Here is a 27,041-nt window from a genome sequence, read left to right as displayed (position 1 = left end):
AGAAATACTGGTGCTGAGCTAATAATTTAAGTCAATGTAATCTCAGAGGTGTTACAAAGACTACCGACCTTTGTGCAACATCTTTTTTCAAAATCTAGGTTGACCTGCGTTGCCAGTTCTGTTGTGTAAAGTCCAAGTATGGGTTACCTCTAATGAGGTTCTGATCCCAACTGTGAAGGGCTGATTCCATGTCATGTGACTCTATGAACACATAGCTGGAGTGAAGCCAGATAGGAGACAGGGAGAATTACAAGCAGCATTGAATGGATGTTTTAATGAATCCTGTGAAGTGCAGAGATTTTGGCTGTGGCTTGAACACGATAATCTGTAGATTACTGGTCACAAATAAGAGAGTGCAATGATTCACATGGTTAAACAACCACTGAATTATTGAATTATTGCTCATTAAGATGGAAGTCTGAGATCATTATCATTGATGTATAAGTAGGTTAGTGTAAGTTAATGGCAGAATCAAGGTCTTTCTTGACTCTACACTTTCCCCTCCAAATATTTTCCACGGTTTCTATTCTTCTTTTCCATTATGCTGGTTTTACACTTTTCACATACGTGCTCCTAGACTCCAAGAATTTACAGTTGTTATAAAAAGATGTACAAATGCTCAGTCCAAGGGCCTCAGCAGTAACTGTTGCTTTCACGCAATAGTGCATATACATGCTTGATGGTTGGCATGGGTCAAATAGCCTGTGACTCTTCCTGCCATTTTCACCACTTCCAAAACAATGATCCCAAGGAATCAGGGAGAACAGCCATTCCCAGAAATCCCTTGGAAATCCCAGCACAAAATCCCACAGACCATTACCAACTGAGTTCTTGCACCTTAATGTCTCTTTGCACTGCTTCTGCTCATACCCATCTATCTGTGAAGCCAATCCAGTGAAGTTTTGTCCAGCTGGAAGCTGAGTGGAGCAGAACAGCCTATTTAAAATCTCATCCAGGTGTGATTTGCATCATAGAAACCCACTATAAATATTTAAATGAGTCATTTCCACTGCAATCACCATCCCCCCCCCCCCCCCCACAACACCCCACCTTTTACTTTTTTAACTCATTAGTTAAAGATACAGCGTATTCCAGCCCATGAGATGGTGCTGACCGATACACCCATGTGACCAATTAATGCCTATTAACCTGTATGTTTTTGGGATGTAGGAGGAAACCCATGTGGTCACCGGGAGAATGTTGAAAGTTCTTACAGGCAGCAGCAGAACTGAACCCGGGTGGGTCAGTGGCACGTTACGTGACCCGCTACCAAGCTGCCCCAATTGAAACAGAACACTGCAGTTTGATGCTCAGTTTGAGAGTCACCCAATTGCATTATGGGGCAAACATTAAAATCACACATGCTCTAGGTGGGGCTTCACCACCTTAGCTTTACCCCACCATACAAGTACCACACGCTAGCTTACTGTGCCACTGCTCCAGTTCAAACAGAGGGGAACAAATTTCCATCACGAATACTGAAATGGATAATAAATTTTAAGGCTCCATCGCTCATTCCCAGTGAAAGAAAACTCAGCTTTACTGTGGTTGAAATGGGCAGCATTCCCATCATGGTCTTATCTACATTAACATGATGCTGATTTGTGACCTTCATATGTCCAGTGGTAGGACTGATTGGTTTGTGAGTATATAAATTTCCCAAGAGCAGTCTGTTCGTTGCTAATCAAAACAAATTCTTCTTATAACAGCCATGGGAAGTTCTCAACATAAACAATATTATTTTAATTTGCATTTTGCAAAATTTGTGGGCCAAGGAAACAGTTGAAATTGATAATTTCTTCTCCAGCATTTCTCCAAGCTAATATTGTGGAATGAATCTTCACAACTAAGTAACTCAAATAACTTGACTACTCCAGAGTTTGGGGGTGTTGTTCCTCAGTTCAAGGCTAATTCTCACTCCCTCTTAGTGCTGCTTGACAGTGCAGAGAGATTTTGGTGTTTGGAACAGTATTCTAGGCGTGTGCTTAGATCACTATTTTGCCGAATGAAAATTAAGCAAAGTACATTGATCCATTTAACTCATTTCATAGCAGCAAATAGAAATTGTATGATTTGCAGATATTTTCACCTAACTGTATCTTTTTTTTCTGAAGCTGACAACCTTGAAAATAAAAGAGTCACTCTACATTCATGAAACATGTTCCTCGCTTGCATAAAATTATTTCAAGGATTTAACAAGATACACAGCATTAACCTCAATTTTGGCTTGAATTATTGCCTTTAAGTCTTTTCCCCTTAAATTGGTGCCATTTCACATCTGTAGTGCATCCTGCTCATTAAATTTATATAGCAAGAGGCAATTTAATCAGGTCGTTGCAAAGTTATAAATCTCACTAATTAACCGACAAAGGCAAAAGTCAAACACAGCTTGATCATGACTTTAACTCTTCTGGCTGGGACATTTCTGTACAAATGGAAACTCAACTAAAGCAATTGAAAACAAAGATCTATAGTGACTTGCACGAGTTACACTGCAGAAGGACAAGCAGTATTTCATTACTGGGACTGAGCAACTGGTATAAAGTCTTTCCTTTTGCTTTCTGCGTCAATAGTCTCTTATAATTGTTTTAACCCAATCCAAAATGTCTCCATAAATTGCTTTTGTGTGTTGTAGGAGCATCAGAGAAGAGCTTTGTATGTTTTCAGAGGATCCCAACCATGTCAGTGTTTAATGAATTTGAACAGCAACATATGCTTAAGTTTCTTCCAGGGATGTGAAGGCACCCAGCGTCATCTGCCTCTGACAAAAGAAAGACTAGCTTTTGTAAAGGGCTTTTCACAACCTCGGTTTGATAAGTGTGTTACAACTAATGGAATATATTTCAAGTAGATTCATTTAATAATGGAGGATCTTATGTTACACAAGGATCAAGTTTCAAATTTATTGTCATGAGTAGACATGGTATAAATGTCATGAAAATTAGCTTTTTGTAGCACAGCACAGTACATTAAAAACACAACAAGCTAAATTGCTTGGCTTTTCCTACATCAGTGGCAAGGAAAACCCTTCCCAACATGATCCTGAATTGCTTCAATTTAGAAAATAGTAGCAGGTTCTAAAAGACTCATTGTCATATTGTGGCATTTGGATAGAAATACACAAAAAAAAGAACTAAATGTTACTAAATGGCACAGTAGCACCATGGTTTACAGTACCAGCAACCCGGGTTCAATTCCTGCCCCTGCCTGTAAGAAGTTGGTACGTTCTCCCCATGACAGTGTGGGATTTCTCTGGGTGCTCCATTTGGTAGATTAATTGACCATTGTAAGTTATCCCGTAATTAAGTAAGGATTAAATTGGGGGTTGCTGGGAGGTGTGGCTTGAAAGGCCTGCAGGCCCTATTCCATGATGTATCTTAATAATAATAATAAATATAAATAAACGGTCTGCAAAGCCATTGGGCAAACAGTATAGTTCAAGTTTAACCATACATGAATACAGCCAAATGAAACACAGGTGCAAAACACAGTACCAGCATCCATACATAGCATAAGGCATACAAAGCACAGGTAGTAAACATACAGTACAGTCACAAAAAATATAGCCCATGCCCCTGAGTGTCATGCCCTGCAGATTGATGGGACAAGGACAAGCATGCAACAGTTCGATCATCATGCGCTAGTGCAGCTGCAGATGAATGCAATCCAGCTCGTCTTCCATTGAGTAAGCACTGGAAAGCAGCACCGAAGGGAGGGGCCAGCCCCCAACCCAGCATGGACGCCCGCTGCGCCACGTCGCCTCTGGTGTCAGGTGACTGTAGAAGGCGACCTCAAGGCACGAGGGCCCGGTCCACGCAACAACTAAGGCCACAAATCCACATTTAAACTCAAGTTTAATGAAAAATATTAGTGCAGAATGAAGGAATTTATTCACTAGAAGACAGGAATAAATATTGTGTGCCATTAAAGGGCAGTTATCAACTAAATTATACTATTTAGAGGGTAGAATAAGGTAGATAATTGCATCTTTTTAACCAAATTAGGAGATACGAGACACAAAAAAAAGAAACTGCATTGGACCACAAAAGGATGGTTTTTGCAGATTCAAATAGCCTCTAAAAACAGAGTAGAATGTACATCAAATCAATCCCATCAATGATTGGGCTCTAGATTATGAAACTGTAAATATTTTGGACAGACTATGGAATGTTTAAAATGGATTAGGTTACTGCCATTTAAACTGATGGAGCACACTGCCACCACTGGCAGGAGGCTGCAATTACAACATGACTAATTTAAATAGGCAGTTCTGATGAAGAATCGTACAGAACTACTTGAACTGTTGAATATTTTCAGCATTCACCAGCATATATTATAGATCTCTTTTAATGCATTATAGATGCACATGAATCATCACTGCCATTTTGAAATTTGTTAGCTCTGCCAATCCTTCTTTGTCTGTTAAGATTGGCTTTATCTATCACATGTATATCATACAGTGAAATGCGTTGTTTGCATCAATGATCAACACGGTCCGAGGATGTGCTGGGGGCAACCTCAAGTGTCGCCATGCTTTTGGTGCCAATGTAGCATGCCCACACTTACTAACCCTAACATCTACATCTCTGAATTGAACATTTGTTCATTCATTAATATTTAAGTCATTATATGCTATGGGGAGATTAGATAAGATTCTAGTCTCTAAACTAAAGCTATGAGGAAAAAATTGTTCAGATGTGGAAGTTAACAAAAACAGTGATAATCTTCATAGAAGGAATGGTTGAACTCTCAAAAAGGGAAAACAACTGCCGTAGTTTTCAGAGAAAGCGGAGAAATGGGACTAACTGGATATCTCTTTCAAAGAGCCAACAAAGTTACTGAGGGCTGAGTAGCCTCTGTTAGTGTGACAACATTTGATAATTCAAGGGGAGGAAAAACAAGATGTACTGCTACGATGAATTGAAAAGCAGAAAGGAGGCCTTTATGTATCATCAGCACCAGTACAGACCATCGGAGCACAATGGCTGCTTCTATCTGTGGTGTATGGGTGAGCATGTACTTTTAATACAAACACTGGTCCGCCTTTTTGAGCTGCATTACTCCTTCCTTTCAGATAACAAAAGACACTGAACTGTCCTCTTGTCTATTCAGATTTGCTGTTTCCCAGCTCAAAAAGGCTGCTCTTTACAAAACTGTTACTTAGCAGAACCTCCAAAATCTAGATATTAAGGAGACCGCTCCCGTTATCACTCTATTTTTCTTAGCGCCCAGTTGACCGACACATATTTGGCAATGATAGTCTTGCCCAGCTGAGGGATGTGAGAAAGGCAATACAGCATATTAGACAGAAACAGGGTAATATTTTGTGGTGGCATGAGTGAGGCAAAACAAGAAATATGCAAAGTTTGGAAACACCGCCAGTAAAGAAATAGGTTCAGTGAGAACTCTGCTGACTGTTAATTATCTTTTTAGTGCTGGTTCAACAATTGGATTTAGTTTGTGTATTTAATCAAAGATGAAGCTAGAAGAGAAGCAGGATCAGCTTCTGCATATGAGATTAAATATTAATTATCTACCTACACACATGCTGGTAATACTCTGCAACTGGACAGCCTAAGGAATCCTTTAATAATCCCAGTTGATCAGTTCTGAAGCATACATTTCTGCTTCCCCCTTACGCTGCTGCCAACTCAGTAAAGTCATCACTCTTTTTCAAGATTCAATTATAACTTATGTGATCCATATATTTTATCATATCTGTCCAATTTAAATTGAATCATATTTGAAAGCAATAAAATCCTTAATCCTACTGTTGATTTTTTTTAAACTAATCCATTCTTGGATTCTTGAGATTCAAACATCAGACGGTCTGTCAGCGTATGGTATTACCACAACATGTTTTCACAGTGAACGAATAACGGCTATAGCTGATAGAATTCAGATTTACCATTTCACAGTTGTATCAATTTTGACAGTATAGGTCTAAAAATACTCACAGAAGGAAGATAAAATCCTGCCAGATTAAACCTGCTCTTGCACAGAGGCACCAATGTTTGCTTGGAATAGGGCAGGGAGTGTTTTTTTTTCCAGACAAGAAACAGAGAGGAATGAATTTCCTCCACATCCCAATGAATAGGTGGTGAAACTTGAGAGACTATTTGTATGTTGGGTACAACATCGGTTGGTTAGTTGATCAGGAACTTTTTGGGAAATTACTGGAAGGAGTCAGCAAAGGCAGTGTGTATAAACAGAGAAGACTGGGAAGTTAGGGAAAATATCCCTGTTCCGTGAAGTCACAAGTGGTGCTGTAAAGGTTCTTATTTCATAGGCTCAACCATTCTAAGCTCCCTTTACCTGCTGGATGGCTGAGGGGTTGAAAAGCACTTGGGTGAAATACTTATTATCTCCTTAAAATATTTTGCTGATTCATCTGTTTGCTGAGAGCACATTAGTCACCTGCATACTAACCCACAAAACGGATGTGCTGAGGAAGGCGTCAAGATACTAACTCAACCCTCCAATGAAAGATAAAATCCCTTGGATATTTGTTTTCTCTTTAGAGTTAGAAAAGCAAATTTGGAAATGTGCTTCAGGTTCAATTTTACAGCTTTTTATCATATCGATTGCTAGAATAGGACTAACTGCAATGTCTTAAAGAAAGGAGAATGTGTAAATGATAAGCACTAACAACAGCGCTGAGCCAAACTACAATACAGATAGATCAATAGAGTATTAGAACTGAGATGGCCCCTTTGTAAATTGACTGCAGTTTTGGTTTTATTTCTCCCATATCACCTTGGAGTGTGCTTTCTTGGCCACCCTGTAATGCTAGGAGCTTATATCTCTATATTAACGATCTAGCAATCATATAAAACAAGTAGATAGCACAAGTCTAATAAAACAAACAGGAAATTAAAACAAGGTGGACCGACTCTTTCAAAGGAGGCAATTTCACTGTGTACTCCACACCAGCAAGTCTGCATCATCTTGCTGCTCAGTTAATGGAGCTGTTCACAGCCCCATCCTCACTTTGTCTCCTGGGTGAATTTGTGCACAATGCCTTGCAATCTCTGGACTACTGCAGTAAACCAACTGTTAGAAAATAAAGCTTGACTATTGTGGATTAAACTTTCTTGTCTACAACCAGGGACACACATGGGTTCTTTAGCTGCACTTTACTTTTAAAATTGTATGTAAAGACAGGGAATGATTCATATCCCAGAATGGGAATTCTCTCATTTCAATCCGGCCGTGTGTCAGTCAGAGGATGTTGCATTGTTGCTCCCCACCATGTCCACACGACTCCAAGTGTCAGCTGCAGTGAGCCACAGTCAAAGATCCCTTTAGAATTCATACTTCTTAACTGTCTCAGCTGGGATGGTGCCTGATCCTGCTTCCCTGCTAGTAGTACATGACTGTGACTTGAGTTTCCGGGTTTGCTACCTACAGAGAGAGAGAGAGAGATCCTGGGATTTGCTAGTTTGCTTCCTCAAGGGAGAAAGACAGCTGCCACAGAGCCAGAGTGTCTATCAAAGTGTGGTGGAGAGAGAGAGAGAGAGAGAGAGAGAGAGAGAGAGAGAGAGAGAGAGAGCTGTTAACTACTGCTCTGTTGTCCCCGTGATGTGTGTCATAGCTGCTGAAACTTGCAGTACCATAGCCTGGAGAAAGAGGCTGTCAGTGCTTGAAATTTGACTGCCCAACAATCCTATGTACTGCTCCCACCCGCTGCTTGAGTTTTATGCATCTGCCCGCATGCACAACCTTTCTTCAGCCTTCTCTTCACTCTGCACTTAATAGTGCCAGTGTAGGACTTCATGGTCTGATAAGCTTTGGTTTAAGAATGCTCATTTCCTCTTCCCCTTTGGATTTCAATAACCTGTAGTTCCCCTCTCAGTTCTGCTGTTGCACTATGTTGTTAGTCCTCAGTCTGCGGGTCAATGATGGAGCCCTACCCCTCCACCATCTTTTTAATGTCCACACTCTTTCATCTCTCCTTCACATATCCATTCCTTCATCTCATTATCTTCTGTCCCTGAATATTCAATACCTTGTTTACAACCTGCCCTCAGAGTTTCTAACTTTCCAGTCCCCTCCTGACACTGCTCCACTTGGTTGGATGGGGCGACATCACAGTGCGGGCATCAGTTGACAGTAAATTTAATCCAATGGTTGAAAGATAGACTTACATACATATAAAACTTTTCTCAGCACCGGGACATCCCAAAGGACTTTACAGTCAATAATGGTCTTTTTAAAATGTAGTCACTTGTGTTGTAATAAATAAGACAAGATCTCATAAACACAGCAAGTAAACTTGAGTTAACTCAAAACCTTGTTGCCTTGTCTATTACTTATTTTGTTTCCTTCTCCCATTATGCCTTTCCATGCTGACTAGGGTACATACACGCAGTTAAGCAATGCCTCCAATCCGTAGTCCAACCCCTGCAGAATAAAAGCACTTGGTGGCTTATAAGTGAATAAAAGCACTTACTCACTTGGTGGCCGTGTACTTACTGCTGGGCATGTGCTCTCAAATTCTCCTTAGCCTCACCAGATCTCTCTCTTGCCCTACAAAGTGCTCCATTAAAGCTTCTGGCTACTACCTAATTATTTATCTTGGTGTGAATGTCATTTTATGAAATGTTTTTAAACGTTTTGACTTATTTGAAAAAAGGCCATAAAAAGAGATTATTTAGACCACTAGTGTCACCATGATATCAGACACCCTTACAATGATTAATATTGAGATAAACAGTCTTCATTTCATCAGCTTATGCTGGGAATAAATATAGTGCTTGATCCTTTTCTCAATCAGATAAACGTTTTGAAATTGGCTGGCAAAATGTCAGCTAGAATCACTCTGTCCGTACTCCTCTGACCTGTCTTGTTAACAGGGAATTTTCACCCACAGAACTGCTGCTCACTGGATGTTTTTTTTTGGTTTCTCGCACCATTCTCTGTAAACTCTAGAGACTGGAAATAACTTGGAAGATGTGTAGCTCAGGTGGTTGATGGTTGTGTTGAGTTGTTTTCCAATCTTGGCAATTTACTTGCAAACGTTTCATCAGCATGCAAGGGGACATCGTCAGCGCACTGTTGATTGTGGTGGACCCTCCAAATGCTTGGCCTTTACATACTTTTCAATCAGCTGATTCAAATTATTTTGGAAACTCATTTGTGATGTGGGCAGGAATCCTCATCGCTGATTGGTTGTGTGGCAAACTTCGTGCATTGTGCTCTGGAATTTTGCCTGCATCTGCTCATGAAGAGGATCGAGCTCTATATGCTGGTTTACAGAATTGTTCATGAGAAACCACACCTCCAGGAATTCTTTTGCATGCCCCATGTTTGCTTGTGCCATGACCTCCACTGTTGCCCAGTTGAATTTGTGTCCCCCTCGACCTTCGTGGGTAGCAACTAGGAAGAGTTAGTCATTCCGCTTTACAGCCAGTTGATGTTCATGGGTCCTTGTGGATAGTGGTCCCTGCTATCATATATTTTATTCAGTAAATCTGTCAGCCTTTCAATCACAAAATCTTCCAGCACTTGAATCATTTCTATAGCAATGCCATCTGCTCCTAATACCTTATTCTTCTTTTCCTTATCCTCACTCTACTGCTGCTTTAACTTCTTATTTCATAATCAGTGGGCCATCCACTGGCTTCTCTCCTCCACATCTTCAAACAAGTTGACAATGTATTCAGACCATCTAGGCAGTATACCTTGAATATCGAACCATCTTTCGCCTTCAAACACCCACTGGATACATATGAATTAGCACCCATGAGCATCCTCACCTTCCTGTGCATATCGCCAGTATTTCTCCAAGTCCTCACATTCTCCATTGTTCTTTTGCTTCCCTGCATTTTCTCCAAAGTTTTATATTTGTCGCTGTTCTTTGGTGTGATTTACACCCATGTGACCAAACAACCTGCTGACCTGTACATCTTTGAAATGCGCGTAACAACGTTCAGTGCTCATGATCCTGCCTCTGGTTCAGAAATTGCACCGTCTCGGATCACAAGACCCTGCAGCGGATAGTGAAGTCAGCTGGGAAGATCATTGGGGTCTCTCTTCCCACCATTACAGACATTTATACTACACGCTGCATCCGCAAAGCAAACAGCATTATGAAGGACCCCACGCACCCCTCATACAAACTCTTCTCCCTCCTGTCATCTGGGAAAAGGCACCGAAGCATTCGGGCTCTCACGACCAGACTATATGAGGGATTTAGAATCTAAGTCTATCGTCTGATCCACACTCCGGAGCAGAAGGTGGTGGTAATGCACCATTAAGCTGGGTAGCAACCGCCGTAAAACAAGAAGAAGGAAGGAAGGAAGGAAGCACCAGACTATGTAACAGTTTCTTCCCCCAGGCCATCAATACCCAGAGCCTGGACTGACACCAACTTACTGCCCTCTACTATGCCTATTGTCTTGTTTATTATTTATTGTAATGCCTGCACTGTTTTGTGTACTTCATGCAGTCCTGGGTAGGTCTGTAGTCTAGTGTAGTTTTTTTCTGTGTTGTTTTTACGTAGTTCAGTGTGGTTTTTGTACTGTTTCATGAAGCACCATAGTCCTGAAAAACGTTGTCTCGTTTTTACTGTGTAAAACTGTGTACAGTTTTGGTCGAAATGACAATAAAAAGTGACTTGACTTGACTGGAAGGTTGTGGGTTCATGTTCCATTCCAAGAACGGAGCACAAAAACTTGAGCTTAGCCGTGAGGGAGGACCGCACAGTTGGAGCTGCCATTCTTTGCAGAAAATACTTACTGACTTAGGTAGGTATGTGAGTTCTCTCAGCACTATTTTACAGTAAGGAGGTTCCTGGCTAAAACTCGGTATATCTACTAACCAATGTCTGAAACAAATATCCCCATCAATCTATTAATGCTTTAATGTAACCTTCCTGTTGCAAATTATCTGATGCAATTGCAGCAATGGGTATATTCAAAATACAATTTGCTGCACTTTGAAATCTCTGGGGATGTGAAGGCTGTTATCTATATAAGATCATAAGACATAGGAGCTGAATTAGGCCCTTTGGCCCATGGTGTCTGCTCCGTCATTCCATCATGGCTAATTTATTATCCCTCTCAACTCCATTCTCCTGCCTTCTCCCCATTACTTTTTTTTCCCCTTACTCATCAAGAATCTATCAAACTTCACTTTAAATATACCCAATGACTTGGCCTCCACAACTATCTGGGTAATGAATTCCACAGATCCAGCAGCTCTGGCTAAAGCAATTCCTCCTCATCTCTGTTCTAAAGAGACATACTTGTATTCTGAGGCTCTGGTCCTACACCACCCCACCCCCCCCCACCACCACCACTATAGGAAACATTCTCTCTATGTCCACCCTATCAATGCCTTTCAATATTTGATAAATTTCAATGAGATTCCCCCTCAAACTCCAGAAAGTTTGGGCCATAGCTATCAAAAGCTCTTCTTATGTTAACCTTTTTATTTCTGAGATCATTCTGTGGAAACTGCTCAGGACCCTCTCCAATGCCAGTACATCCTTTCCTAGTTAAGGGGTCCAAAACTGCTCCCAATACCCCAAGTGTGGTCTATGGTAATAAAGCTTGAGCAGTTCGTCCTCGCCCTTAGGTTCTAACCCTCTCAAAATGAACAGTAACATTGCATTTGCCTTCCTTACCACTGACTCAATGCTAGTATTTTTCATTTCCTCTTGCACTAGAGTTAAAAAAGTTATTAAGAAAATCAATCCAGTCCCTCTATCAGAAAGAAGTGATACAATGTAATAGGTTGCCTGTTTCTTGTCAAACTGACAGAAGAACAAGTCTCACTCCCAGTGCAATTTTTAAAACTCAGTTATGAAAAATAATGAACTTTAATGTCCTTCTGTTCTTTGTTTTTCTACCTTAATTTGAACCTCTGGTGTGCACTCCAGATGCCACAAACCCATTTAGGGAACAGTGACTGGGAGAAAGCTGTGGAGATGTGCACAAATGAAATACACTTAGTAAAGGACCCTGAGGCATTGACGAGTTCTACTTTGGTTAATTAACTCCCTCACACTTTTCATCTTGAAATGTGTTCAAGGCCAGTTCCCTACTGTTGATGCTCACAATTTTTAAAAATCAATAGCATGAGAAAATAAAAGTGTCCTGATGTTGAAGGATTTATCTTTCCCTCTGTAAAATTTTCTCTCACTTTTTTTTAAAGTACACTCAAGAAGTGAATTACCACTGAACTATCACACTGAGCAGCCAATCAGAAAATCAATAATGAAGCTAAATCATTATTATCCCTGAATTTGCACATTATCACATCAATCTGACTGAGGGATGCACAGAATGGAGCACTGAACCAGACTGTAAAACAGATAAATACTTAGCCTATCCTTGATGCCCTTCACAATACTGTGAACAGAATAGAGAATTATACTGTACAATGCAAAGCCATATCCCAAACAGGCCTAAGAGCCAATCGAGGCAACAGCTAAAGCGACCTTCACAAGCTATCATTTTGAATAGGTAGGAGAAAGAACCTGACTTGAAATGCTAAGTTCAGCAAGAAAACCTGCAGTTGATGAGGCCACTGCCATGCTGGAGTATAACAACCCACTCATTACTTTAGATGCCTGTGCCCATCCAAGGAGGGTGCCCAAGAACAATATCGTTGGCTTGAATTTAGCTACTATTTTGGTGTAAATCAAGCATAAAACTGGGCTGACAAGAATATTTCTGAACGTGAACTATTAAAAAGGCAGACATGCTTGCCAGAAGCTATGAAACAGTCTATGGTAATCTGACATTTCACACAGGGCATACTAAGCTCCTAATTCTGGTTTGTCAACTTGAGTAAGCACACTAATGCCATTCTATCTGCCAAAACAGTAACTCTCTCTGCTGTCTGCAGGTGCTCGAATTGCAAGTTGTTTGCACAATAATTAACAAGTTTTCAGAGGGCAGTCACGTAGCAAAGCCGAACTGATGCTGTAGTCATAGCTGAATTTGATGTAAATGTACGCACAGCAGGAGAGAGCATCTACTTATTACAGGAGAGATGCACTACAAAGAAATTCTGCCATTACTAAACAGGGCCTATGTACTATTTTGGTCTCCTTTTCTAAAAACAGACGTATTGCATTTGAAAACATTTCACAGATGTTTCAGTAGGTTGCATCATGGAATGAAGGTCTTGCTCTAAAAGTAATGTTGTCCAGGTCAGTTTATTGCTCATTGGGGTTCAGAAGAATGTAAAGTAACCTTATTGAAACAGACAAGCTTCTGAAAAAGGGCTTGAAGCTGGGAGTAATGTTTTTTCTCATTGGAAGAATCTAGAGCGAGGAGATCATTTCAAATTAAAGGGTCACATGTTTAAGACAGAGACAAACAGGAGACTTTTCCTCTCAGAGGACTGTGGCATTCCCTACCAGAGAGCTATGGAGACTGTACCTTTGAATGTGGTCGAAGCTGAGACAGATTGGGTTTTTTTTTTGGCAATACTGGTGGAATTAAATGTTGTGAGAATTAGGCAAGTAAGTGGAGCTGAGACCAAGATGAGGTCTAATTGAATGGTGACGGATAAGGCAGTCTCATGGGGCCATGTGACCTTTTCCAGTATCAAGGTCATTGGCCTTCAGAAGTGCTGAGCAGTAAAAACTTGTGTGGCAGTCCCTTTTCTATTCCTAATCATGGTGTACCTTCAGCCTTCATTCTTTTTTTTGTCATTTGTTTAAAACCTATGGCATTTGGTTCCAAACTAATCCTTCTGGCAATTTCCGAGTCACTTCCATGGGTTTCTTCCAGTGCACTGTAACTGAAAATTAACCAAATCCTGAGAAATTTAGTCCCATCCGGGCTGAGTGCAAGCCGAGGAGAAAAAATAAACATTGCCTTGCTGTCTATGTGCGACCATGAATTAGAAATATTTATTTGCAGAAGCAAAGTTAGTTGAAATGTAATTTAGTTGTTAATAATTCACGATACATTATTAATCGTTTTATGGTTAGTAACTGTATTGATTCTACAAAACTTCCATTCACAATTTGGTTTTAGGGTATTTCGAAAACAGGAGCAACAAAATGTTCATTGATCCAGATTGGTTCTCAACTTAGAACAATCAGCAGTGAACATAATGAATGGAATCCACACCTTAGTGTGTTAGAGAAAACATAACGTTCCAAATGCTGTCATGGCTTCACCATAACTTCAATCTGTTTTTCTGGGTCAACAGTCATAGATTTGCCAAGGTCAAGAGAGAATTCAATTCTACTGAAGAGAAAAATCCAGCCAGAAATGACTCCGCAACAAGAGCAGAGCTAAGTGGGACAGGCTGCATCAGATACTGGGAGTAATAAGCTAACCAGTCAGTACATAGATTTGGGGCACGGTGGGGGGGGGGGGGGGTTGGAAATAAGGCAGCCTGAGATACTAAAACACCCTTTCCTTTCACAGGACCACTTCTCCCATTTCCATGGGATAACCCTGGGAGTGGGGAGATGGGTAAAGGTTGGCAGGGTCAAGGTTTCCAGCAGAATGTACACAAGAAATAATCAGCACTTATCCCAGCAGAGGCAGGGAGATATAAATGTACATTTGGCATTGAAACTCTATAGAGGTAATCAATGAAAATTTCCACCATTCTCCAACTTAGGGTGAGGTATTTTAATGGAATCCAGAGTATAATGTTTGTAGAACAAAAACAATGATTTTCTTCTGAATGGCCAGGTGGGCATTGTGATAAAATAACTGGATTATCCCATAGATAATCCATTCATTTAATGGATTGAAATTAATAGACCTGATCACTTCAATCAGTTTGACTGGTTAAAAAAAAGAGCTAATGGGTTATATTCAGTAAGGGAAGATCTGGAGCAGCATGTGAAGAAGAAAAGGACAAGCTGATAATGGCCAGATTTGGAAGGTTAGGAGGATGTCTAGAATATAGACATCAGAATAGGGCAATTTAACTGAATTCCCTTAGTGTGTGCTATTAGAAGTGGATGCATGGTACAGCAAATAATGCACGAGCTCCACTTCTGAAATTTTGACTTCAATTAAAATTTTGGAAGCACAGTTCATTATATATACATTTCTATGACACATATTTAACACATGTAAGTGTAGATCACTGGCAGATCTGAGGAAGAATTTTCTGTCTAATTTGCTGTCTAAGTTGTTTCATTAAAATAATGGGATAACAGCTGAATGAATGTGGAGGTGTACATTGGTTTTGAACAGACCATCATTTCCTATAAATGTCATTTTTCTTACAAATCAAAGTTGTACAAATCTGGTAACCTAATGCAACTAAATATCTAATTCAACTTTTCAACACCTTTAGTACAAATGATATGTGGAATGTAATCATTTAGAAAGAAACTAAAATATAAACTGAAGTGAATGTTCATTTGAACTTAAATGCAAATGCTGTATTGCCTTTTCTGATATTCTGCCTTTTATTTAGCCATTACCTAAATCATCCTTTTAGATAAAAAAGATGAAACAATCTTTCTCACTCAATAGTTCCACAACTGCTCTCAGTACCAGTTGTCATGTGGTTACTGATATGGCATGCATGTGCTGTAGTGTAGCAGTAACCAACTGTTCCATCACTGAAATATTCTCACAACCTAAGAACTCACATTCAAGGTCTCTTCAACTCATGTTCTTGGTTTAGAAACATAGAAAACCTACAGCACAATACAGACCCCTTGGCCCACAAAGTTGTGCCGAACATGTCCCTACCTCAGAAATTACTAGGCTTACCTATAGCTCTCCATTTTACTAAGTTCCATGTACTTATCTAAAAGTCTCTTAAAAGACCCTATTGTATCCGCCTCCACCACCATTTTGTATTGCTTGTTTGTTTGTTTGTTTATTTTTCTTTCTTTCTTTTTGCATTTTCACAGTTTGTTGTTTCTTGCACACTGGTTGTGTGCCCAGTTGGTATAGTCTTTCATTGACTCTATTATGGTTATTGGATATATTGAGTACACCTGTAAGGAAATAAATCCCAGGAGTGAATATGGTGACATATATGTATTTTAATAATAAGAAGCAGGATAGACAAAGGGGAATCATTTGATGGCAACACGAGTGAATCTGCAGATGCTGGAAATAAATAAAAAACACAAAATGCTGGCAGAACTCAGCAGGCCAGACATCATCTATGGGAGGAGGTAGTGACGTCACTACCTCCTCCCATAGATGCTGTCTGGCCTGCTGAGTTCTGCCAGCATTTTGTGTTTTTTATGGGAATCATTTGATGTTGTGTGCTTGGATTTTCAGAAGGCATTTGACAAGGTGTCGCACATGAGGCTGCTTAACAAGCTAGGAGTCCATGGTACTACAGAAGAGATTCTAGCACGGATAAAGCAGTGGCTGATTGTCAGGAGGCAAAGAGTGAGAATAAAGGGAGCCTTCTGTGGTTGGCTGCCAGTGATTAGTGGTGTTCCACAGGGGTCCATGCTGGGAGTGATTCTTTTTACGTTATATGTCAATGATTTGGATAATGGAATTGTTGCAAAGTTCGCAGACGGTATGAAGACAGGTGGAGGGGCAGGTAGTTTTGAGGAAGTAGAGAGGCTACAGAAGGACTTAGACAGATTAGGATTATGGGCAAAGAAGTGACAGATGGAATACAGTGTTGGGAAGAGTATGGTCATGCACTTTGATAGAAGAAATGAAAGTGTTAACTATTTTCTAAATGGAGAGAAAATACAAAAATCTGAGGTACAAAGGGACTTGGGAGTCCTTGTGCAGGATTCCCTAAAGGTTAATTTGCAGGTTCAGTCTGTGGTAAAGAAGGCGAATGCGATGTTAGCATTAATTTAAAGAGGAGTAGAATATAAAAGCAAGGATGTAATGTTGAGACTTTATAAAGCACTGGTGAGGCCTCACTTGGAGTATTGTGAGCAGTTTTGGGGCCTTTATCTTATCAAGGTTGTGCTGAAACTGGAGAGGATTCAAAGGAGGTTCACAAAAATGATTTCAAGATTAAATGCTTTGTCATTTGAAGACTGCTTGATTGCTTTGGGCCTGTATTCACTGGAATTCAGAAGAATGAAGGATGACCTAATTGAAACCTATTGAGTAGTGAAAGGCTTTGATAGAGTGGATGTGGAGAGGATGTTTCCTATGGTGAGAGAGAGAAGACCAGAAGACACAGCCTCAGAAAAGAGGGGTGTCCTTTTAGAATGGAGATAATGAGTAATTACTTCAGCCAGAGTGTGATGAATCTGTGCAATTTGTTGCCACAGGCATCTGTGGAGGCCAACTCCTTATGTATATTTAACTCAGATGTTGACAGATTCTTGATTAGTCAGGGCATGCAGGGATATGTGGGTGGGGGAGGAGTTAGGAGACTGGGGCTGGAAGGAAAATTGGATCAGCCATGATGAAAATGGCAAAGCAGACTCGATGGGCCAAATGGCCTAATTCTGCTCCTATACCTTATGGTCGTAAATTTACTTTAGACTTCGTACGTCGGTTAGCACAACATTTGGGGTGGGGTTCAGAGTTCGGAGTTCAATTGCTGCTTCATCTGTAAGGATTCTATACATCCTCCTCATGGAATCTGTGGGTTTTCCCTGAGAGCTCTGATTTCCTCCCACAATCCAAAGATGTACCGAGTAGGTTAACTGATCATTGTAAATTGTCCCGTGATTATGTTGTCAGGGGTTTTGGGACAGTGTTAATTCGAAGGGCCAGAAAGGACTGCTCTGAGCTGTATCTCTAAATAAAGTAAGAATATCTGGGTCCATATTTATCCTTTGTGACTGAAGTGGCAAGGCTATCCAGAACTGAGATCACAACAATGTTCAGGAACTACGCTGACTTTGAATTAAGACTGATGTAAAACATACCTGGCAAGATGCTGCTGGAAAGAATCCTGAATGTCAAAGGCCAAATGTCAAATCATTACCAGAGGCAGCCTAGGTTTTCTGGATAACTTGCTGTTACTTTTCCCCAACGAGAAGAGCAGTGATGTAAACACTTGCCTTGAGTACACAGCCACTGTTTTTAATTTGTAACTGAGGACAGGCCCATCCTGCCTGTTCAAATGGCATTTGGCAATTATACTCACATGAAACGTACATCCAGGGTCCAGAAGAAATGAAAAGGATGCCCTGGTTGAAGTAGCGTGTATTTCAAATTTTCATTATCATTTTGATCTTATTTTCTTGATGGTACTTGGACCCCTCTGGACCCTTGAAGCCAATTGACTTGCATTAGTTTTTGCCAGAGTTAACTTTATGATAGGAGACCCCAGTGAAAAGTGATTACAAGGGAGGTCAAGCAAGCTGGATGCTTTGTGCCTATTGGCTGCAGTCAGAGGACAACACACCTTGTTTTGATGAGTGAAACACATTTACATTTCACATGTGAAATGTGAATTTCAAACTTCACATTTTGATGAGTCTATCCCCAAAGAAAGCTGAGATAAAGAATCACACAGCAGTCATATGACAGATGGAGTCCAGCACTGTGGTGAAATTTGTTGAGGCTGAGCTTTTGGTGATGTTCAAAGGGAGGGAAAGTCCATGGTACCAGAATAGCATCTGACTGACATTGCACAAATCTCTTAAATTACCTTGAAAGAGACATTTAACAGAACCTCCACTTTTAGCCCAATCGAGTGAGAGTCTGGTTGTGATAAATGGCAGCTCTGTAGCTCCCTCCTCAATGAAATGGATTTGATGCTATTTTAGACCCTACACAAAAGTTAAAAGCCTTCAAGATGCATTTCCTTTCTGTTAACGTCAGGGACTAGTTTCTGGGCTAGAATAAATAGCCAATGTACAAAGTGGAGAAAAGCACGGTTAGTCCTCTTCTGACCAAAAGTTCAAAATAAATTTATTATCAAAGTACGTACATATCACCATACGCTACCCTGAGATTCATTTTCTTTCAGACATTCACAGAAGCACACAGAATCAATGAAAAACTACATACAAAGACTGAGAAACAACCAAATTGTAAAAAGAAGACAAAGTGCACAAAAATACAATAAATAAATAGTATTGACAACATGAATTGTAGAGTCCTTTAAAGTGTGTTCATAGGTTCAATTCAGTGTTGAGTTGAGTGAACTTATTCAGATTGATTCAGGAGCCTGATGGTTGAAGAGTAATGAACTCTTTTTGAACCTGGTGCGGTACTGAGGCTCCCGTAACTCCTGCCCGATGGCAGCAACAAGGAAAGACCAATCTAATCTTCCCACTTACATTGGTTACCATCAAACTTCGTGATGAAGCCAGTGAAACGGATGAACAAAGCCCAACAAAAATGTAACAAAGGGGCCTGGCCTATGAAATTCAGCGGCCAGCACTGGTTCCCCATGTTTCTATTACTATGTTCAGCTGAGCTGGGGTTGCATGGATGATTTGCCAGCTGCAGTAAAGGCACCTTCCAAAGGTCACGTTGCCAACAGTACCATCCACAGTGGGTCCACGAAAAATGGCCCATTCCCTCAGGTGATCACACAACCAGCCTGTCTTTAACAGAATTTAATATCCCACACTGGAATGCTATTTTATACAGCAATTTACAAAGGATATACTTGTAAAGAACAATGCCAGCAAACCTATTCATATTTAAACAAAACCAGATCTGTCCTTAACTAGCTATCTCAGCTCACTTAGAGGTGAATGCAGCAGTTCTTTCTATATGTAATGATAGAAATGGTGAAACTTTACTAATGTCCCCCGGGCCCCATATTTTAAGCAAAAGCATTGTCTTTTGGTCTTATTGCTCTGTACAAAGTAAAATAGCACTGTACAGTGCCTTCAGAATCCTAAAGACTGCATCCATTTCACCTCTTCACCTTCTCTCTTCCACTGAGAACATGTCCGATTTACATAATGAAATGACTGATTAAAAAGCTACAAGCCAAAAAGACAAATCCAATTCTGTGATACCACAGGATCTCCAGAGACTACTAAGAAGATAATCATTGATATTAATGCAGAGAATCTGCACAAAAAGCACTGCCCAGAGTTCCCCTTCATCTCACAGAGGGCAAATGGCTAATGGCACAGCAGTGATGACACTGGATATCAAGCCTTCCAATTAGGAATGAGGCATTTTGACTGCATGGCTCCATGTTGTGTTTACTTTGGCGATTGATGTTCAGCTCTGATTCGATATAACAGGATAGATTTTTGAATTCAGAAACCGGGTGTAAGGTATTGACTGGGTGCAGTATTTACAGGAAATTTTGATGAGCAAATTACAGATCCATAATGGAACTCTTTTTTGGTCTGCTGACTTTCAAAGCTTTCCAGTAAAGTCACCATCATCGTCATCATGCATGACGTGGGTGATCATGGTCTCATGTCCGTGATTGTTCTTGGCAATCTGTTCTGCAGAAGTGGTTTGCCATTGCCTTCTTCTGGGCTTTACAAGACGAGTGACCCCAGCCATTATAATTCTCTTCAGAGATTGTCTGCCTGGTGTCAGTGGTCGCATAACTGGGACTTGTGATGAGCACCAGCTGTTCATACGACCATCCACCACCTGCGCCCATGGCATCACGTGACCCTGATCAGAGGGCTAAGCAGGTGCCATAGTTTGCCCAAGGGTGACTTTCAGGTTAGCAGAGGCCTTACATCTCCTTTGGTAGTGGTATATCTCCTGCCTGCCATCCAGCACCATCATTTAATCTTATTCCCAGTGTAACAGGTACTTTTTTCTGTAACAGGTTTCTTTTGTTCTGCATTAAAATCGGGATCTGAATTCTTCTTTGGAATCAGCATGGAAAGAGTTACATCTAATGACACGCAGAGTATAGCTCAAACAAATAATTCTGAGCACAGACAGAATCCTCCTTTTATAAGCTGGATGGCTGACCTTGGCTTCACAAGTGGTGAAAACATCCATGACAAACAGTACACTCCATTGCTCTTTGGGTTCATCCTATTTTAAGTTACTGATAATTCACCCAAAATGTGAAGACTATCAAAGGAGACAGCAACACTTCCGCCCACTAACCCATCCCCCCGCACCCCCTCAACATCATTACCATTCCTATTTTCTGACAGTCACTTTATGTTCAGATGCTTCTGTGGCTAACACCACTTTATGGACATGCCATCAATCTATGTCTATAAGCTATCTTCTCTACTTCTATTTATTGTGCTTTTTTATTATTGTGTTCTTTATTTTATTGTGTTTCCTTTGTGCTCCAGCGGAACCAAACTAGCAATTATTTTGTTCTCCCTTACACTTGAGTACTGGAAATGATGTTAAACAATCTTGAACCTTTAGTAACCAAAATGCTTTGGTTGACCAAGGGACATGCATGCTGTACTGACATACGCTGATAATTTCTGAGATATCAGGGACCTTCATGCAATGGATATTCTGCACATTCTCCGCTTACTGCCCACAATGATCACCTTTTAGGTGATGCACACATCGCATTACCATACCTCATCTCAGTGGCTTTATATACTCAGTGGCCACTTTATTAGGTACACCTGATCATGAATGCAAATTTCCAATCAGCCAATCACGTTGCAGTAACGACGAGTCAGCTTACAGAGAGGAAGTGCAGCGGCTAACAGACTGGTGCAGAGCCAACAACCTGTCTCTTAATGTGAACAAAACAAAAGAGATGGTTGTTGACTTCAGGCGGGCACGGAGCGACCACTTCCCACTGAACATCGACGGCTCCTCGGTAGAGATCGTAAAGAGCACCAAATTTCTTGGTGTTCACCTGACGGAGAATCTCACCTGGTCCCTCAACACCAGCTCCATAGCAAAGAAAGCCCAGCAGCGTCTCTACTTTTTGCGCTGAGGAAAGTCCATCTCCCACCCTCCCATCCTCATCACATTCTACAGGGGTTGTATGGAGAGCATCCTGAGCAGCTGCATCACTGCCTGGTTCAGAAATTGCACCATCTCGGATAGCAAGACCCTGCAGCGGATAGTGAGGTCACCTGAGAAGTTTACCGGGGTCTCTCTTCCCGCCATCACAGACATTTACACTACACGCTGCATCCATAAAGGAAACAGCATTATGAAGGACCCCATGCACCCCTCATACAATCTCTTCTCCCTCCTGCCATCTGGGAAAAGGCTCCGAAGCATTCAGGCTCTCACGACCAGACTATATAACAGTTTCTTCCCCCAAGCTATCAGACTCCTCAATACCCGAAGCCTGGACTGACACCTTGCCCTACTGTCCAGTTTATTATTTATTGTCATGCCTGCACTGTTTTTGTGCACTTTGTGCAGTCCAGTGTAGGTCTGTAGTCTAGTACAACTTTCTCTGTGTTTTTTTTATTATGTAGTTCAGTCTAGTTTTTTGTACTGTGTCATGTAATACCATGGTCCTGAAAAACGTTGTCTCATTTTTACTATTCACTGTACCAGCAGTTATGGTCGAAATGACATTAAAAGTTGACTTGACTTGAAAAACATGCAGACATGGTCAAGAGATTCAGTCATTGCTCAGACCCAAACATCAGAATGGGGAAGAAATGTGATCTAAGTGACTCTGACTGTGGAATGGTTGTTGGTGCCAGATAGGGTGGCTTGAGTATCTCAGAAACTGCTCATCTCCTGAGATTTTCACACACAGTAGTTTTTAGAGTTTACAGAGAATGGTGCGATTAACAAAAATGCAGTGAGCAGCAGTTCTGTGGGCAAAAACACATTGTTAATTAGTTCAGAGGAGTATAGACAGACTGGTTCAAGCTGACAGGAAGGCAACAGTAACTCAAATAAACACACATTACAGAAGACATGACATCTCTGAATGTACTTCGAACACTTCAAACTTTGAAGTGGATGGGCTACAGCAGCAGAAGATCACGAACATACTTTCAGTGGCCACTTTGTTAGGTACAGGAGGTCACCTCATTACGTATATTCTCAATACAACGGGAAAGATTGAGTGGTTTTGAAGGACTTGCTTGATGTAATTTAAAATTCTAAATGAGTAAAAAAAAAATCCCAAATCAAATGAAGGCAACTAAGAAACCATGCCCATCAATGGATGAAGAAGTTTAAGTCTGTAATGTTTGCACTCTTATTCAACAATTTGTTGGCTTTGCTATCACTCGGCTGCATGGACTTTATTCAGCCAGCAGTTAATACGCCAGTGCCTGGAAGTTATTGCTGATTATAGCTTTCACACTGTGAGTTACAAGCCTGTGCATATTCATGTTATTTAAAGATCAACACAGCGTGCCCTACAATATAAGTTAATGTTCTCAACAAAAATGACACCGAAGTTAAATCATGTAGAAGGTCTAAAAGAGACTCCAACATTAGAATGTATTGTTAAAGCATCTTCACTGGAATTCAACACAGAGACTAAGCCTTGTACAAAGTACGAATCAAAATCATTTGAGTTAGTGCATCAGATTGTAAATCCATATATAAATAAATTATTTTAGGTAATTTACTCTCTATACAATAGATTTTTATAAATTATTTGTAGTTTGTCCAGATTGGATGTTTCTGAATCATATATCTAATTTGCAGAATAAGTAGGACAGTTCAAGGTAAATCTTGCTAGTGTCTTAGGTAATTTATATTGGTGCTGCATGCATCACTATGTACAAGACAAGGATATTTTTGTTCACATTCTCCGCTGAATAGGTCCTCTGGTGCAATGCTAAACTCCTGATGGTGGGTGAATAAATTGTAAATTAAGAGTGTCATCCTTGCCTCAATTTAAAATGCTATGGTTCTGTCTTTATACCCAACACTATCCTCACCTTCCCCCACCCCACTTACAGGATCTTCATAAAAAACCTATCCTGTACTAGTTCAGGCACAACTCTATGACTGGGCAGATGTGAATACCAGGGTCTGGGCAGCAGATCGGAATATCAACAATGTGTTGTAAAGCTGACCAAACCACAGACACAGCTTGGCAAAATCAATTCATAAGTTAAGTTGGAAATGTACACAGGCAACAAGCAGCAAGTATGAAAGGCACGATACCTTGCATTATCCCTTCCATGAGACTTCAGAAAGTTCATATTCCTGTATCTTGATAAGAAAGCCACCAGTTGATCATTCGTTCTACAGAACAAGTAAAAAATATATCTTAATAATCCATCTCTGGTTAATAAACTGTTACAGTTCAATAATTAGAAATATCACAACCAACGATACTGTTATTAACTATTCTTGTTCATTGCTTCAATGGATTAACTATGTGAATTCATATGGACTTTGATCATATGCTTGCATGTTATTTTCAGAAGAGGACTATGTTAATAATTTTTCAGCATTGTTACTGGTTACATTGCTCACCCCTTAATTTATTCAGATTGGTGAAACCAACCTCATTTGTGAGGGAAGACCATGATAAAATGAAGAGGGTTGCCCACAGTTCCACTCCTCTGTCTACAGTTGTCTGGGAAGTGTAAATGTGATTATTCTTCCAGACTGTAGTTTGGATGCTGCAGGTTAGGTGTAGGTGCATGTAACCCCTCCCTCTGTCCAGTGGAGGCTCTTCTTGATTGGTCTCAGCTAAGAGACCCAATATAGAATGCGCCCGGCCAGAAAAATACCACAATTTGCCATACAACTTCATACCTCACCTCATCTTCATCTAAAGGTCAGCAAATGTTAAATAAGACCTGAAAATCTTGGAGAACAGTCAATATTTCAGATCAAAGATCCTTTATCCTTCTTTGCCATGTAACATTATATTTTCACAGATGTTGCCTGACCTTCTGAGTGTTTCCAGATTTTTCTGTTTTTCAGATTTCCAACATTTGCAGTGTTGCTTTGACTTTCATAACCTTGAATTGTTGTCCTTTCTTATTTCTTTTTATATTCACATTTTTTAAAAGAATACCTTTACTTGTCACATGTACATTGAAATGTTGAAGCATACCGTGAAATGTGTTGTTTTGCATCAACAAACAATGCAGTACGAGATTTGCTGGGTGCAGCCCGCAAGTTTGCCACGCTTATGGTGCCAACGTAACACAGCCTGCAAATTATTAACCCTAACCTGTACGTCTTTGGAATGTGGGTGGAAACCAGAGCACCCAGGCAAACCCACACAGCCACAGGAGAACATACAAACTACCGTGCAAACTTAATTTAATTGTACTTCAACTGTTTCTAAATATCAGGGGCATTTAAAAAGAGCTCAGCCCTAGGGTCTGAATTTTGAAGCTTAGTTGTTGCTCAAGGATAACACCGCTTTAGAAGACAGGAGCAGAAATGAGTTTTCAAGACCCAAGGGAGCCAAGCAAGAGCAAGTCCAACCTTAGGGACAGTCTGGGGGGTGTAAGTGAGATTTAGGGGGTATAAGTGAGATTTGGGCTGTCTAAAGTGTGATTCCACCCTATATCTCACAAAGGTGCTTAAATCGGAAAATGAACTCAATGAAATGGAAAAAGCTGATTATGTTTGGTGGTACCGGTTGAGTATCCCTTATCCAAAATGCTTGGGGCTGGAAGTGTTCTGGATTTTTTTCAGATTTTGGAATATATAATGAGATAGCTTGGGATCGCCATCATTTCCAACTCTGAATTTATGTGCTACCATAAGCAGCCTTTTGTCTAACACTTGTTCATCACACATATGTACTGAACAGAAAAAAATGTTACATACCATTAATATCATGAAAATGCAATGTGTGCAGAGTAACAAAAACAGCTCAGCAGCATCGGGGAATACCTGAATCAGCGGCAGGCTTTCCGTCTCCACCTATGATGCCGTGTTATGATTAAAAGTTTACAGCACATTGTCTTTATATTTTACGTTTTATTTAGATTTAATGTAAGGTATAAAAACAATCAACATTGTGGACTTGTTCTGGTGTTAAGATTTTCGTCAGCGACGATCTTCACAAACTCACCAATTAATTTCTCTGCTGCTTCATGATCACCAAACGACGCTTTATCACCACAAATCTTTATTAATTTAATGCCGTGCCCTTTCTTAAATTTCTGCCACAAGCCTGCTGAATATTCACAATTACCTTAAATTTTCAGGTCACTGTGATAGATCTTTGCTTGTTTCATGATCAGCATTCCCTTAAGTGGCATATGTTCACCCCGATGCTGACAGATCCATTCTTTGAACACAATCGAGATCTTCATTTTTCACTTTCTGCACTGTTTTTCTGTTTTTCATTAACTTCTGTTCATTACATATGTGAGATTACTTCTCAGAATTGTCTGTGGTGAGCAGGGATCTGCACATTGCCTGGGAACCTTCTCAGCACCTTGTGGAATTTTCTATTTGTGACGTGATGTCAGCACTCGGAAAAAAATTCAGATTTCAGAGGTTTTTGGAATTTGGATTTTCAGGTAAGGGGTACTCAAACTGTACAAAATAGTATTAGAACATTAAACCCACAACACTACAACACGTAACAGGCCATTTGCCCCACGATGTTGTGTGAACATTCTAACCTCCTTCAAGATCAATCTAACCCTTTCCTCCCACGTAGCCCTCTATTTTTCTTTCATCCATTTGCCTATCTGAGAGACTATTAATCTTCCAAATGAATCCACTTCTACCATAATCTGTGGCAGTGTACTCTACATACCCACCACCCTCCATGTGAAAATCCTACCTCTGATATCTGCCCTATACCTTCCTCCAATCGCCTTAAAATTATGCCCTCTTGTATTAGCCACTGCCAACTTGGAAAAAACAAGCATTGGCCATCTATGCCTCTTATCATCTTATACAACTCCATCAGGTCACCTCTCAACCTCCTTCGCTCCAAACAGAAAAGCTTGCTCAACCTCTCCTCATAAGACATGCTCTCTAATCCAACCAGCATGCTGAATAAAACCTCCTCTGCAGCCTTTCCCAAGCCTCCAGGTCCTTCCTATGAGGTGACCAGAACTGAACACAATATTCCAGGTGTAGTCTAACCATGGTTTTACAGAGGTGCAACATTACATCACAGGTCTTGAACTCAGTTCCCCATCTAATGAAGGCCAACACAGCACATGGGCCCTATTAACTTGTGCAGCAACTTTGAGGGATCAACAGACATGGACCTCAAGATCCCGCTGTTCATCCACACTGCTAAGAATCCTGCCCTTAACCTTGTACTCTGCCGTTAAGTTTGACTTTCCAAAGTGTATCACTTCACACTTT

The 27,041-nt window shown here is 40.5% G+C and overlaps 1 protein-coding gene across 1 annotated transcript in view; it reads right to left on the bottom strand.

Annotated features, from left to right (window-relative positions):
* Nucleotides 1-27,041, bottom strand: part of xylt1 (xylosyltransferase I) — a 261,499-nt gene that overhangs the window by 55,574 nt on the left and 178,884 nt on the right. Inside the window, exon 5 of the mRNA XM_073060531.1 lies at nucleotides 23,904-23,984. Within this exon, the coding sequence (XP_072916632.1) occupies nucleotides 23,904-23,984 (81 nt within the window). The remainder of the gene's footprint in view (nucleotides 1-23,903; nucleotides 23,985-27,041) is intronic.

The sequence above is a fragment of the Hemitrygon akajei genome, chromosome 11, assembly GCF_048418815.1.
Source record: "Hemitrygon akajei chromosome 11, sHemAka1.3, whole genome shotgun sequence".
Taxonomy (NCBI): Eukaryota; Metazoa; Chordata; class Chondrichthyes; order Myliobatiformes; family Dasyatidae; genus Hemitrygon; species Hemitrygon akajei.
The sequence above is the reverse complement of the archived record's forward strand: the minus strand, read 5'-3'. Positions and strand labels throughout refer to the sequence as shown.